General features: G+C 41.7%; 1 protein-coding gene across 2 annotated transcripts in view; it reads right to left on the bottom strand.

Annotated features, from left to right (window-relative positions):
- The window catches only part of AHCTF1 (AT-hook containing transcription factor 1), an 80745-nt gene extending 64947 nt beyond the window's left edge, over window positions 1-15798 (bottom strand). For both annotated transcript variants that reach the window (XM_089669708.1, XM_089669709.1), the window contains exons 1-4: window positions 15481-15798; window positions 7808-7937; window positions 1845-2098; window positions 186-366 (exon numbers count right to left, since the gene is read on the bottom strand). In XM_089669708.1, the coding sequence (XP_089525834.1) occupies window positions 186-366; window positions 1845-2098; window positions 7808-7928 (556 nt within the window). In that variant the 5' untranslated portion in view covers window positions 7929-7937; window positions 15481-15798. The remainder of the gene's footprint in view (window positions 1-185; window positions 367-1844; window positions 2099-7807; window positions 7938-15480) is intronic.
- Between the last annotated feature and the right edge of the window lie 719 nt (window positions 15799-16517).

Below are 16517 nucleotides of genomic sequence, written 5' to 3'. Positions count from 1 at the left end.
GGAGACATTGGAGCTTGCACCTTAAACAAATCTAAAAAACTGCAGACTTCAAATTTCCCTCGGCTTTCCATTTCTATCTCCACGGTTCTCTTATAAAATTATATCTTAACACTTTACAATATTACAATACAAAAGCATGGGATGCAAATATCATAGCATTCTTGAGGGGAAGAGAGAAGTTGTACCTGATGCTTCTAGTTCATCTTGATTTCCTGATACATCATCTAAGCATAAATCAATAAGAAGAACATGGCCAACATCTGTGACCACAGCAGCAACGCCAAAGAACCACCTCAAACTTTGATGTAAATGTTGAGTGCTTGCGCTAGCTCCACCATGATTGATTATAGGTTCAACAGAAGTCACCTAAGTTTTCATGGAAATGGAGAAAGACAAAAAAAGGGAGGTGGAATGTTAGTCATAAAACCCTTCAGCAAAGTACGTCGTTATATCTTAGAAGATGTTACATCAGACCTATGTAAGCCAAAGTACGTGCTATGCAACAGACACTTCTGCCAACATTTTATCCAATTAAAGCCCGATTCCAAATACTTTTTAATTTTGGATAGAGCAAGGAGTTAAACGTGGACCTTTAAGTCCTGTTAGATCACTTGATGCTGGCCCCTTTTGCAGGTATAGCTATGTGGAAAACATTAAAAAATAAGTACCTATATTGTTTAAAATCCAGTAATACACTCACCCTGCTCTGTACATGCTCAGTTGCTCTCTATTTATTGGCACTGTCCCAAAAATGTAGTGGCAGATCTGCTGACAGCCTAAAGATTTACTGCAGCTCACAGCAATTTTGCAGACTCCAGCAAGAAGAAAACAGGAGCAATGCAGGAGGTAATTTACAGTGCACACTAATTTTGATAGCATACTTATTAATGTGGAATGTATGTTCCTTAGTAAAGAACATTTTTTATTCAGGTTTTACCTGGGGAGTGGGGTTGTGGAAACGCATTTTTGGGTTCTTAAAAGATTTTCCATCATTTTCAGTCCTAATATGTATTGAGGTGGAAGCTCCTTACAAGATACACCGTTTACAATAAAACCCCAATAGAAGATTTAACCATTCTACCTAAAATAAAAGGTTTCTGCTCTAGTACAGTTATTTTATTTGCCCCATTTTCCACCTATCCAAAGTCTTTACTCACCTGTCCACACCGTGTAAACAAGGAGTGATTCAGCAGCAGCTGGGCCGCCTTCCCATGGATAAAGTAGGAGCATGGATGGGTGAGTAAAAAAAGAGAAATTTGAGGGAGTGTGGAATTAAATAACTAACCTGCATTTTTTCCCAGAATGCAGAACCATTATGCAGAGGATCGGAGTCCCTTTTGGGACTTAAAGGCAGCTTTTAAAAGGTATTTTATCCTTGGAGCTCTGCTACAGACATTTGACTTATAATTCAAAATTGTGAGTAGGCAGGCTCTTTATTTCCAAGCAGACATGCATATGTCATTTCTGCAATAAAAGAAACTTTCTTGGTGGCAATCTTCTTTAAAATATGCAGTTCCGTTTACTTTCTTGGCACACCTTGGTGCTAGAATAAATTAAGTCCTCTGAGCATGTGCAGGGGTTGCGTTATTCCCCCACTGTCTACTTAAGACTGCCATAGACCCGACACCCAGAAGAAACTGGGAGAACATGTTGGTGCTAGTGAGGGAGTTTGTGAACGTTGCATTGCTGGAATGAAGGAGTATACTTGGACTTTAGTTCTACTGTAACAACCTCAGCAGGTCTGTGGTCCACCACTCGTATGGACAACTAAGAAATCATTGATGCAATAAAGGAATACATTTAAAGTACATTGAAAACACAAAACACACAATGTAAGTACATACCGAACCAGGAAGTACAACAGCTTTAACTACTCTTGAAATGCTAACATCATATAGGCAGAGAACACTGCTTTCTGCTTCAACTAGTCCCACAAGTAATCCAGTCCTTTTTTGCCAGGAAAACTCTTTGACGGTCACAACAGTAGGAGGTCGTTCAGTCACACCGCTAAAATGATAGGCAGAAAGCCTTTCACCTGTTAAAGCATTAATAACTTCCAGCTGTGGTCCACAAGCCAGCCAAGCTAGTCCAGCTTTACCTTTAAAAACATAAGAGAAAATAATTATTGCCAAAAATGTACACAAACATGTCCATCACTAGGAAAGCATTTCTGCAGTTCTTAAAGAAATTTTACAACAAAAAAAAACAAAAAAAAAAACCCACCATATCTCCACCTCCCTGGCGGTCTAACTAAGCAATATTTTTGAATGTCAAAGCGGTACATTGTTTTGCATGGAAATTCGTTTTTTTATATTGTAGGCCTGTAATTCTTAGGAATTACTCACTTAAATCTGTCCAAACAAGAGTCTAGTAAACATCCCGGGTATGAGAACGTTTGAAATACAAAATCAAATAATGTAATTATAAAAGATATAATACATTTAATTCAATAATGTAATCAAACCAAACACACTAAAATTTGAAATATAGCGCCAAGTTCCCACATCACTGAGCTCAGTCGCAGAATCGTTTTCAGTGTTTGATGACGAATTTCCCCACTAATCATTATCGCTGAATTCTGCAAGTGATTCTAATTCACTATTGTGGTTTTCTAGCTGGTCTAAAACCACTTTTGACCTAAAAAGGGACACTTTTTTGATGCCATGGACATTCTCAAGTTTCCAAGCAGAAAAATGGTAAAATTACAGGCAGAGCACTGGACAAAGCACTAGGGACAAAATTGAGGTGAAATGGTTTGATACAGTAATATAGTACTAACAGATTACAATGTATTGTGTGTATGTCATATTTTTACTTCTTTGAATCTCCCACAAATTCCACCCCCCTGCGTACCGATGCTCGCAGGGAAGGGAACCCGGAAGCCAGATGATGGCATCGACTGGAGGACATCGGGGAATCGTAGGACAAGCACTACAGTGTAATCCCAAGTGTGGCTCGGGGTTACCGCTTTAGGTACTGTAAATTAACCCCGAGCCACACTCAGGATTACCGCTGGGAAGGTTAATAAATACCTCAAAACAGTCTATGTTCCAAAGAGGTCATTTGGGGGGGGGGGGGGGTAATTTGTGCTGTCCTGTCCTATGACATTCACACAAACCAATCAATATAAAACTTTTTGGGAATTGTTTACCAAAGACATGCAGCAGAATACATTTTGGCCTAAATTTATGAAGAAATTAGATTTTTTTTATTGCATATATGTTTTATAGCAGAAAGTAAAAAAAAAATATTTTTTTTTCTAACTTTTTAGGTCTTCTTCGTTTATATAAGAAGAAAACCCAGTGGTGATGAAATCCTACCAAAGAGAGCTCTATACGTGTGGAAAAAAAGAATCTAAAATTTCATTTGCGTACAGTGTTGTATTACCGCACAATTGCCAGTTAAAGTAGCACAGTGCTGAAAAGCAAAAAAAATGGCCTGGTCATGAAGGGGGTAAAATCTTCTGGAGCTCAAGTGGTTAAAGTGACAGCACTCCAATTAAGGTCTAGGTTTAATATCCCAATACTGGACAGTATAACTAAAAGCAAAACAATTTAGGTTTTTTTTTTTGGATAGAGTGGAGAGGGATTAAAACAACAGCCATGTTTTATTGCTACCTGTGCACCTATTACAGAGATTCACCCTCCCTACTAGTGCTGTTTACCAATATTGCCAAAGGGGAAAAAAAGAAGAAAAAAAAAAAAAGAAGCAAACTTTGGGTTGTCCCCAGAGCAGGAATAGTGGGCATATCTTCCAACGAAGACACTAGTTCTTGTGACAACCAAGGATTCCCTATCCTCAGAGGGATTTTTTCTCACTTCCTGTTTTACCTATTCATGGTCAAATGGGAGGAGGTCATCTGGGCCGTCCACAGACCACAGTTGGTGCTGTGGTAAAGGTACATAGATGACATCCTGTGGAATGGTACTCATGATTCTCTTATGTCCTTTATGGATGAACTAAACTCTAATGTTAGAGGCATCGTTTTGAATTGCACATACATTTCTTGGATTTGTTGAATACAGCTAATGAAGGTATAATAACCACAAGTACTTTCTTCAAGCCAACAGATAGGAATCTTTTATCACTTTAGGAAGTGGTCACCACGAGTCATGGCTTAAGTCAGTTCCCCGGAGCCAATTTGTACGCTTAAGGCGCAACTGCACTCAGTTACAAGGCCAACGCTCTGAGAAAAAAAAAAAAAAAACGTATAAAAGGATATAATGTGTTGCAACTAGACCACACCATAGTGGAAGTGAAAATGTTGGATAGGGAGTATTTGCTTAGAGATCAGATGGATCCGGGTAATCAATATGTTTTAATTACTACATTTTCAGTTCAACATTATGCTGTTAAAAATCATTCTTAAATATTGGCCCATTATCAAAAATGAAAGCATCCTGGGGCCTTTGTTGCCTGATAAGCCTATGGTTCTATTTAAAGGGGTTCCTGCTTTGCGGAATAAGATTGCATATAATGTGGTGGATCCTAGTTAGTTCGACCTTTTTTTTTTTTTTCTCTTTAAGACCTCATTTTTTTAAATTGGTTTTTAACCCATGATACATTTTTGCTTTGCCAGATCAATAGAGCTGGTAACAAAAAGCGTTGCGCTCTTTAGTCCATGGCCACATCTAAAACATACTCTATTAAATCTCTCATCACATGTGCTTTTCACAGCCTAGACTACTGCAATGCCCTTGTGGCTTGCAATATGTGCACAGGACTATTCAAGCTTTACATGTTAGACTAAGTGAACATATTGGCAACATTAAGAGGTTTCACTGGCCACAGTGTGTCCAAACATTACTCTTTTCCTTGGAAGTTTTATTTGCATTCCATTACATGGATTCTGGTGCCGAAACCGAAAATTCAAAATGCACTTGGCCGAAAACCGAAATGCGCAGTTTTTAAAATTATATATTTTTTGGAAAAAAATAAAAGAAAACACAACAATATATACCCCAATTTTGTTTGTAAAATACGAATGAGGATGTTACGGCGAGTAAATAGATACCCAACATGTCACACTTTGAAATTGTGCGCGCTCGTGGAATGGCGTGAAACTGCAGCACTTAAAAATCTCCATGGGTGATACTTTAAAAATTTCTACAGGTTAGCAGTGTAAAGTTACAGAGGTCTAGTGCTAGAATTATTGCTCTTGCTCGGATGTTTGTGGCGATACCTCGCGTGTGGTTTGAACACCATCTACATATGTGGGCATGGCCTACGTATATGTTCACCACTATGTGCGAGCACGGGGCACTTTAAACTTTTTTTTTTTTTTTTTAATGGGTTTTTTTTTTTGCACAATTCCTTTAAAAAACATTTTAATCACTTTTATTATCACAAGAAATGCATGCATCCCTTAGTTATAATTAGTGACAGGTCCTCTTTATGGAGAGATATAGGGTCAATAAGACCCCATATCTCTCCTCTGCAATGTAAAGCATTGGTTCAAATAAAAAAAAGCATTGATCTAGTGCTCCGGTCCTCCAAAGACATAGGAGATGCATGGCAGCCATCTTTCGTTCACTCATCTCTATGCCCAGCGCCAGGATCAATGGTTTCTCAGGTAAGGCTGAACTATCGAGCGGATGCGGCAAGGGGCAGGGTTTTTTCGGCACCTGTATCGGTGCTTTTTTTCCAGTTCGGCAGAAACGTTTCCGCCACCAACATTTTTAGTCATTACCCGTTAACTGCATTCCCAGGAATCTTCCAGGACAGCTTAGATAGATGAGAGATAGGCAGCTCCTCCCACCAGGAAACACCTGATCCACTTTTTCCTTAATAAAATAGCCTCTCCATCCCTGGGTCCTCAGTATAGAAAAATAACGGAAGGTCTAGGAGAGATCATAAGCATACCAGTATCTATGTATAAATCATCCTTGTTATGACAACATGACCACTCATAACACTTCATCGATCGGGTGGGAACTACGCTGTCCCAGAAGATTCTTGGAAATACAATTAACAGGTAATAACTGGTTTTCCCCAAGTCATCTTCCAGGAAAACTTGAGAGGATTAAACAGAAATACGTACATTAGGGTGTGACTGCTGCATGTAAGACCTTCCTGCCGAATGCTTGTTCTTTATTGACGATTAGGTCTAACTGGTAATGCCTGGCGAAAGTGCTGAAGCTGGTCCATGTTGGGCCTTGCAGATCTGTCCGGGGGCGGCTCCAGCTTTTTCCGCCCGTGAAGCTGCAGTGGCTCTTGTTGAGTGTGCCTTTAGACCAGACGGTGGGTGTTAGGCCTGCAGCTTTATAACCTTGAACCTTCTGAGATAGCTTCCTTTAGCCATCTTGCAATGGTACTTTTAGAGGCTTGGGAACCCTTTTTTGGACTTTGGAAAAGGACAAAGAGGCTTGGTAGAGTTCCTCCACTCCTTTGTACGTTCGATATAAGTGATCAGGTACATTCTTGCATTAATCTTGTTAAAGCCCTCCTCTTTGGCGTTGCTTGGGTTCCCACAGAATGACCGTATCACAATGTCTTATGTCCTATGAATGTGTGACGCCACTTTAGGAAGGAACGCTGGATCCGGATTTAGGATAATCTTATCCAAAAGGATTGTGCAATAGGGTTCTAATACCGTAAGTGACTAATTCGCCAATTCTGCATGCCGAAACTACTGCTACTAGAATAAATGGTTTAGAGAGTTAAATACTTGAAAGTGCATCCAAGTATCCAGGGATCTGTCACACTTAGTTTCTTCAAGAGGGAAAATCATTACCCTCCAGTGCAATTGCGACCACTGTACACCTAATATGGCTGTAGTCACCCCCCCGATCAGCTTCATCACATCCCTGATTGATGCTTCTATGAAACTTCCTGTGCCTTGGAGATTGAGAATTTTTTCTCTCATCGGGTATAGTTGGGAGTTCGTTGAATCCAGGATGTATCCTAAATATGGAATTCTGTTGGAAGGCACTAGTTGAGATTTTTTCGAGTGGATTAGCCAACCTAGACCCATCAAGAAAGATATTGTATCCAATACCCGGCTTTCAACATCCTGGTCCCTGTAGACAGCCATCAAGGCTGGGAGAGCATGTAATACGGTGTGATGTTAGACCCTCCATGTCTCATTAAAGAGAATCGGTCACCAAAAAAATCACCACATGGGGACTTTTTCTCCCCTACATGATGAGATACAAAAAAAAAAACACACACACCAACACACTAGGTAATTGTTTGGTTTTTTTTTTTAAATTGTAAAAAAAAAAAAAAAAAAAAAAAAAAGTTACACCCAAAGACATAAACTCAAAATTTTGAGGTCCCCCACATAAAAACGTAAACACACACACGTCGGGGTGCCTACATGTGAAAGTGTCGATTGCGACACACGTTACATATTGCGGCGCAAGCAGGAACGAGAGCAATAACTCTAGCACCAGACTTTCTCCGTAAAACTAAAGTGATGACCTATAGGGGGGGCTTTAAAGTATCACCTAAAATACAGGGTACTAAAGTTTGTCGCCATTCCATGAGCGCACGCAAATGTAAGATTTGACATGTTGGGTATCTATTTGGGTATAATGGGTAATTTATTGCATCTTTGTGCCCTAAAATTAACTTGTGTTTTTTACTGTAGTTTTGCGTTTCCTAAACCTTTACGGCAACGTCATGTGACATAACAAATTGGAACTACCACTATTTTTTTTTATCTGGACAAGTAGATTGCGACACCCATTTAGTCCCTGGAAAAGATGTTTTTATCAAAAAAAAAATGTCAACAGCCGTGAATAATACATTTTAGTAGTACATATAAAACGTACTGTAGAATCCCCAAAAAAGATGTTAAACATACCTGTTGTAAATTTTGCCCGAAGAACAGAATCCAGCTGTATATCATCTTCCTGAAGTGCTTTTACAGTTGCATCAGGAAATTGCAGGAACTCACTGGTTACTTGTGCAGACAGATTTTGCATCTTTTTTGCCTAAAGCCACAAAATAGATTGTAAAAGAGCAATTATCTAAAATGAAACCCATCACAATTAGCGATGTGATCTATCTAAGGCTAGGTTCACACGGTTGTGGATCTGTGAACCACGTTTGCTCAGGCACCACACACAGTCTATTTGAATGTGCTGCAGTGCCCGTTTCATTCAGGAAAAAAGTGTTTGTGCCATTGTTAAAATTGTAACAGCAGGAAATTGCTTGGCGCTTTTTGCACCATGCCCTCTCTCAGCAGTTCCCACACCCACAAATCAGGTGCGATTTTAGATGCACGGGGGTGCCATTAAGAACGACTGTAAAGAGATACGCATTTTGGCTGCTGGAACAACTGCGGTTCCCGCATTCACAATATTGTGAAACTAGCCTAAGAGTAATTACCAATTTAGAATAGAGCATAGAAAAAAAAAAAAAACACAATTCTTTTACTATGCATGTCACAAAAAAGTTTAAAAGTTTCAGCAGTTTTTGAAGCACAGAATTTGTACAGAAAGTTTTCCCTTAAAAGTGTGTGTTACCAGAAAATTAAAACAGTAAATAGCAGAAATTAAATTTTGAATGCATGCATTGCATACTAGCACATTATATAAAACGAAGCCCTCCAACAGCACGCAGTCACCGCCGTAAAGGCTTCCATCTTCACCTATCTTCCTTCCGGGTTCATAAGCTCCAGCCATCTGAATGGCTGAGCCACAATGAGGTCACTCCATGCGCATGGGAGTCATGGACCACGGCAGTGCTCTGAAGGGATGGCACAGTCAGGCTATTCCTTCAGAGCGCATGCGCCAGCTAAGAAAAAAAAAAAGCCCGAATATCTCCTAAACAGTGCATGTTGAAAGGAAATTAATTTTACGCACAGGTAAGCTTTATTAAAAATTAACCATATTCCCACCGCCCTATAGCAGATATACTGCTACAGGGTGGCAGGGGTATGCAAAATCACATATATACACACGTGATTTTGAATTTCGCGGCTGCAGCTGTCAATCACCGGGTCCCGGCTGCCGATTACCCACCGGCGCCCGGTGATTACCAATGATCTCCGACGGAGAGGAGGGCTGATTTGTTTACCAACAGTCGTCCTCCCTGTCAGCTCAGGCACACTGCTCTGGATGTGCTGTTTCCTGACAGTAAAGCACACAGACACTGCCCCCTTACAGTGAAGCACACAGACACTGCCCCCCAGTAAAACACTCCCAGCACACAGTTAACCCTTTGATCACCCCTCATGTTAACCTCTTCCAGCCCAGTGCCATTAGTAGTGTCAGTGCTTTTTTTTTTTTTGTAGCACTGATCACTGTATTGGTGTCACTGATGTCAGTGACACCAAGTCAGTTCCCTCCAGTGTCAGAATGCCCGTCGCAGTGCCGCTATAAGTTGCTGATTGGCGCCATTATTACTATAAAAAAAAAAAAAGAATTCCAGTATCTATACCGCCATTTGTAAACACTGTAACTTTCACGTAAACCAATTAATGTACACATATTGGGATTTTTTGTTAGCAAAGACATGTAACAGAATACATTTTGGCCTAAATTTATGATGAAATTTGATTTTTTTTTATTGGACAGGTTTAACCTCCCTGGCGGTCTGATTATGTCAATATTTTTTGAAAGTCAAAAGCAGTACATTGTTTTTCATGGAAATGATTTGTTTTATATTGTAGGCCTGTAATTCTTAGGAATAACTCACTTAAATCTGTCCAAACAAAGAGTCTAGTAAACATCCCAGGTATGATAAAGTTTGAAACACGAAATCTTAGATTATAATTATAAAAAAAAATTAATAAATGTAATTCAATGATGTAATCAAACCAAACACACTGAAATTTGAAATAGAGCGCCAAGTTCCCACATCACTGAGCTCAGTCGCAGAATCGTCCTGGTCGTCACTTTCACTGTCTAATGATGAATTTCCCCACGAATCATCACTCAAGTCTGCAAGTGATTCTAGTTCACTATTGCCGTTTTCTAGCTAGTCTAAAACTGCTTTTGACTAAAAGGGACGTTTTTTGGATGCCATAGACGTTCTCAAGTTTCCAGGCAGAAAGAATGGTAAAAGTGCAGGCAGGGCACTAGGGACAAAACTGAGGTGAAATGGTTTGATACAGTAATTTAATCCTAACAGATTACAATGTATCGTGTGTATGTCACGTTTTTACTTTCTTGAATCTCCCGCCGGTTCCGCCCCCCTGCGTCGCGGCGCTCGCAGGGAAGGGAACCTGGAAGACAGATACCAGCATGGGCCGGAGGACATCGGGGGATCACAGGACAAGGTAAGTTACACTACAGTGTAATCACGAGTGTGGCTTGAGGTTACCGCTTTTGGTACTGAAAATTAACCCCGAGCCACACTTGGGATAAACGCTAGGGAGGTTAATAGCAAGTCAAAAATATTGTTTTTTTCTCAAAACCTGTCTTTTTTAAATACAATGCCTTGAAAAAGTAATCATACCCCTTGAAATTTTCCACATTTCGTCATGTTACAGCCAAAAATGTAAATGTATTTTATGTGATAGACCAACACAAAGTGGCACATAATTGTGAAGTAGAAGGAAAATGATAAATGGTTTTAAACATATTTTACAAATAAATAGCTGAAAAGTGTGGCGTGCATTTGTATTCCCCTTTACTCAGATACTCCTAACTAAAATCAAGTGGAACCAATTGCCTTCAGAAGTCACCTAATTAGTAAATAGTCCACCTGTGTAATTTAATCTCAGTATAAATACAGCTGTTCTTTGAAGCCCTCAGAGGTTTGTTAGAGAACATTAGTGAACAAATAGCATCATGAAGACCAAGGAACACACAAAACAGGTCAGGGATCAAGTTGGAGAAGTTTAAAGCAGGGTAAGGTTATAAAAAAATATCCCAACATCTAATCTGAAAATGAAAAGAGTATGGCTCAACTGCAAACCTACCAAGACATGGCCATCCACCTAAACTGACAGGCCAGGCAATCAGAGAAGCAGCCAAAAGGCCCATGGTAACTCTGGAGGAGCTGCAGAGATCCACAGGTCAGGTGGGAGAATCTGTCCACAGGACAACTATTAGTTGTGCACTCTACAAATCTGGTCTTTATGGAAGAGTGGCAAGAAGAAAGCTATTGTTGAAAGAAAGCCATAAGAAGTCCTGTTTGCAGTTTGTGAGAAGCCATATGGGGGACACAGAAAACATGGAAGAAGGTGCTCTGGTCAGATGAGACCAAAATTAAATTTTAGCCTAAAAGCAAAACGCTATGTGTGATGGAAAAGTAACACTACACATCACCCTGAACACACCATCCCCACTGTGAAACATGGTGGTGGTAGCATCATGTTGTGAGGATGCTTTTCTTCAGCAGGGACAGGGAAGCTTGTCAGAGTTGATGGGAAGATGGATGGAGCCAAATACAGGGCAATCTTAGAAGAAAACCTGTTCAGAGTCTGCAAAAGACTTGAGACTGGGGTGTCGAGCAGGACAACGACCCTAAACATACAGCCAGAGCTACAATGGTATGGTTTAGATTAGGGATGCACCGAAATTTCATCCACTGAAACATATCGGCATTCTGCTGATAGGAAAAATTTAGATGATACAGGAGATTGTGTGTACTGCAGATGTGAGGGGGGCGGCAGAGAAAGTCAGGAGAGGAGCAGTGAATACAGTGACTAGCTGTCACTATATGTCAGTGCCGGTTTTTAAAAGCAATTACCAGCTTTTTTTTCCTTCACTATAGCTCACAGACTTAGCGGTCACTTTCCACCCAGCTAAAAGAACCAGTTTCCTTTTAGTTTCTTTAAACAAAGTTTCCTTTAGCTCCAGGGAAAGTGACAGCTAATTCTGTGAGCTATAGTGAAGAAAAAAAAAAGCCAGCAATTGTATTTAAAAAGAAATAGCAACCACCATTTTGTTCTCCAGGACTATTGCTTTCACAAAATGTAATGTTTGGGGCTTCTACATAACTTTTAGCCAAAAAAAAAAAAAGTTGTTTTTTTTACATATACTGTATGTGAGAAATGTCAAAAAATGCTGCAGTAGGCAAGTGGTTAATTGAAATTGCTGGGTGGACAGCCCCTGCATGCAGCTTTGTACAATTGATATGATTAAGCATGAGATCGTGTGAAAAGCGTTAACAGGTCCTGTATTCATGTCCTGGTGTTTTGTGTGTCCTATGGATCAAGAAATACACACTATATTCATCTATCCTCCGGTGTGCGGCTGACCCTTCTTCCTATTGAATTGATGTGCCATCCTGCAGGAGTTGGACTGCCAATGCAACCTCTGTAGGGTCCAGGTATCACCTCATGCTACCAGTAGTGACACTGACCATAGCCAAATGCAAAACTAGTGAAAAACAGTCATAAAAAATGAGTAGGGAACAAAAATGTCAGTGGCCTCCAGCAAAAGCAGCCGAAACTGATTAACAACCCCCTCTGCTACTTAACTGACCAAAACAATATCCCAAGAGTTTGACTTGATGCTATACTCTGATTAAAAAGCGTTCCTTAGGAGGAGCCCTTGACGTCACGCCGCCGGATCAGGAGGTCCGGCGGCCACCTAATTGTTCACACTGGTCAGTGTATTTAGCTATTCATGCTACTACTCCTCACAGTCACCTTGTGCGTTTATTTTATCCATGTATGCTCGTTTGATACATTACTAATTTATACTTAATAAATCCTTTGGAATACAACACTATGAGCACCTATATCTTTATTGCTTTGCACTGAGCTCCCACACCTCAGCCCAGTATTCCAGGTGACCTGTCCAGGCCTAGGAAGCAAGCCCTAAGACCAGACCAGTATTCCCGTTACCTACCACCCAAACGGAGGGACCACCTGAGGATCATTCTATCACCAGGCAGTGACCTCCGGCTAGTTGGGATCTCTATATGCGCATTAAGATTGCGCTTCCAGTGAGTGGGCAATCTTTCCATACCTTCACATCGGGATGCTGGAGCAGTGCTCATATTGATTAAAGTCACGATTTATCATTTTGGACCGTTCACCTATTTAGTATACCACACTGGACTTTACATCTTTTAGTAATTTTTGTACAAGACTATCATATTGTTACCATTTTACTTAGCGCTGCACTTTCATTTTCTATAGCCAAATGCAATACTAGTGAAAAACAGTCAAAAAAGATGAGTAGGGAAACAAAAAAATGTGCATTTATTATTTTGTCCAAAAGGTGAACTTATCCTTTAACCTCCCTGGCGGTATGATTATTTCAGATTTTTGGTGCTGAAAGCGGTACCATTATTTTGCATAGAAATATGTAGTTTTTTATTGTAGGCTGTAATTTTTAGGAATAACTCACTGAAATCTGTCCAAACAAGAGTCTAGTAAACATCCCGGGTATGATAAAATTTGAAACACGAAATCATAAATTATAATTTAATAATCATAAAAAATAATAATATAATAATACATTTAATTCAATAATATATATAATCAAACCGAAAACACTGAAATTTGAAATAGAGCGCCAAGTTCGCACATCGCTGAGCAAAGTCGCAAAATCGTTTTCAGTGTCTGATGATGAATTTCCCCATGAATCATTATCACCTAATTCTGCAAGTGGTTCCGATTTACTATCGCTGTTCTCTAGCTGGTCTAAAACCACTTTTGACCTAAAGGGACACTTTTTGGACTCCATGGACGTCTCAGTTTCCAGGCAGAAAGAACAGACAAAATAATGCAGGCAGGGCACAGGACAAAGCACTAGGGACAATAAGTATGTGAAATGGGTTGAAACAGCAATGTTTTACTGTGAAAAATGTGTTTTGAAAAAAAATTACATTTTTTAAAATTTTCAAATTTCCCGCCGCTGCCCGTACGTCCCAATGTCACAAGGATCGGAACACAGAAGCCGGATGCCGGCATCGGCCGGAGGAGATGGCCGGGGACACATCGTGGGAGCGAAGGACAAGGTAAGTGCTGCAGGGACTCCCTATGCAGTGCCGCATGGTAAGCCCGAGTAGCTCGGGGTTACCGATTTTGGTACTAAAACTCTACCCCGAGCTACACTCAGGAATACCGCCAGGGAGGTTAAGCAACTGTCCAGGTGCCAGTTCAGTCCGCAGCCGTATGTGTCATGGAAAAGAAGAGGAAGCATCAGCACTCCTGATGAACGGAGGAACTCTTGAATGCGTTATTCAATAATATGACATATTCGATACAGTGACAAAAACTGCTCCAACAGCTAACGCGTTTCACACAATCTGTACTTAAAGTGGAGCTCCACCCAAAAGGAGTAGTTCTGCTTTAAGGACTGCTCCCCCACTCCCCATTAAGAATTGGCACCTTCGGGGAGCGGGTACCCGAATTTGACAGGTACCCGCTCCCACTTCCGGTCCGATCGCCTAGGTGATCGGAAACAGAAGGTATCCTCCCTCCCTGTAGTCTTTTGGGACACATGACAGGTCCCAGAGGACTACAGGACCATTCACAAAGAGCAGTGCTACTCCCACATGCGCAATGGGTACCCGGCTGTGAAGCTGCAAGCTGTCACAGCCGGGTGCCCACACTGAAGATGCCGGCCTCCTGGAATACAGCATGGCCGGTGAAACGAGCTGCGGGGGGACGCACCACGGGACTGAGGGACAGGTAAGTGGCTGTTCTTTTAAAAGTCAGCAGTTACAGTTTTTGTAGCTGCTGACTTATTTTTTGATAGGTCGAGTGGAACTCCACTTTAAGGTGGCTCTAAAGGCTCAAGGTTTTTTTACCTTCATGCATTCTATGCATGAAGGTAAAACACCTTTTGAGTGTAGCAGCCCCACCCAAAAAAAAAAAAAAAAAAAAACATTCACCTGAGCCCCCTCTCAATCAAATGATGTCCATGAAAGCCTCAGTTCTTGGGGACTCTCATTCCTCATTGGCTGAGGCAGCAGCAGGAGCCATTAGCAATCACAGCCAATCAGGAGAGGCCGAGCCCTGCTGTGTGTGTGAATGGACACACAGAGCTGCAGCTCAGAAGTGTGCCTGTTCAGATGCCCCTATAGCAATCGGTTTGCTATGGCCGCACCCAACAGGAGGAAGGAGCCAGGGGCGCTGGAAGGGGATCATGAAAAGGAAGATCCGGGCTGCTCTGCTCAAAGCCACTGCACATCCAGTACAGTTTTATTCATAACTGACAAATTGCATGAAACTGAAATTGCGTGGACTAGGTTAGCTGCTGGAGCCGTGTTGTCGCTCATCAGGACTTTCCTCTTTTCCAGGGCTGTGAAGTTATGGCCGATCGGTGTATGTGTTGTTGACTATGGCGCTGCAAAGACTGCCTTTACATGCAATGCATACAATGGGGTAATAGTGTATGGCAGCACAGCGCCCTGCATGTTAGTGATCAGCAGGAAGTACACATACTTCACTCTGCAGTAAGCAGTTCTAAAGTTCCGCCATTGCACAGATCCTGTTAGCAATCTGTAGATGGAGCAGATCTGCACACGTGACGGTGAGATCCAAGCGGCCCCGCCCCCTCTGCATCACCATGCTGCTCAGCAGACGCAGGAAAGCAGAACGCGATGGGATATAACTGCAATTACCTGAGAACAGTCACCGCCGTGACAACTGTCTGCAGCCCGACACTGGAATGAAAGCCGTCGTGTGCTTCACATAGGTCAGGGGCTCCCCGTCCAGCACCGGAGATAATGCGCTCGGCTCCTTCCCGCTACTACGGGACTAACCGCCTTCACCTCGTCTGAGGCACCACTGCAGTCTCGTCACCTCCAATGGCTTTAGGTCTTAAAAAGCGGACACACAGTAGTGCTAAACGGCGATATTTTCTAACACACAGGCCTATCACACACCCGGGAACATCGCGGCAACCATCACTGAACCCTTAGCCCCGCCTCTTCCCGTTCCTTCGCACAGCGTCAAAACACACGTCGCGAACGTCGACACGACGAGAGGTGGGCGGATCCCAGACGATTTCCTGATTAGTTAGTTCAGAGTTTGGGCAGCAATGTGATTGGAGGAGGCGGTGCAGGAGGAGCGGACGTTCTCACTGATACCTCAGCCAGCTCAAAGTTGTGGCGGGAATTTCCTTCCTACTGTTCAGTATGCCAGTTTTGTTCAGAGGAACTGAAACCTACTTAGCTGTAATTGTGATAGTAATACATGGAGACTGTGTGAAAGTCACATACCAGTCCGTAGAGTCCAGTGCTGTCCTACTTACAGCCCAATGTTCTTTGGCACTCTGCTCATGTGCCACCATCTTGGACCGATACCCCACACGTGCAGACATACCAAAGGTCGCTCCACAGATTGTACGTTCACGGAATAGCGATAACCCCCCATATACTGCATGGGATTGCCAGGTCCCATGGACTGACTGCTTGACACACCACGACTCCATGCCAGTTCCTATACAGTGCCTTGAAAAAATATTCATACCCCTTGAACTTTCCACGTTTTGTCATGTTACAACCAAAAACGGTAATTTATTTTATTGGGATTTTATGTTATAGACCAACACAAGGTGCCATATAATTGTGAAGTGGAAAGAAAATTATACATGACCTTACCAACCAATCAGCGACTGCTGCCCCTCTCTGCCAATCCCTTCACTGGCTTCCACTAA

The sequence above is a fragment of the Staurois parvus genome, unplaced genomic scaffold (genome assembly GCF_062004578.1).
Source record: "Staurois parvus isolate SC_StPar_1 unplaced genomic scaffold, SC_StPar_1.0 ptg000081l, whole genome shotgun sequence".
Classification (NCBI taxonomy): Eukaryota; Metazoa; Chordata; class Amphibia; order Anura; family Ranidae; genus Staurois; species Staurois parvus.
This window is presented reverse-complemented; position numbering and strand designations above follow the sequence as displayed.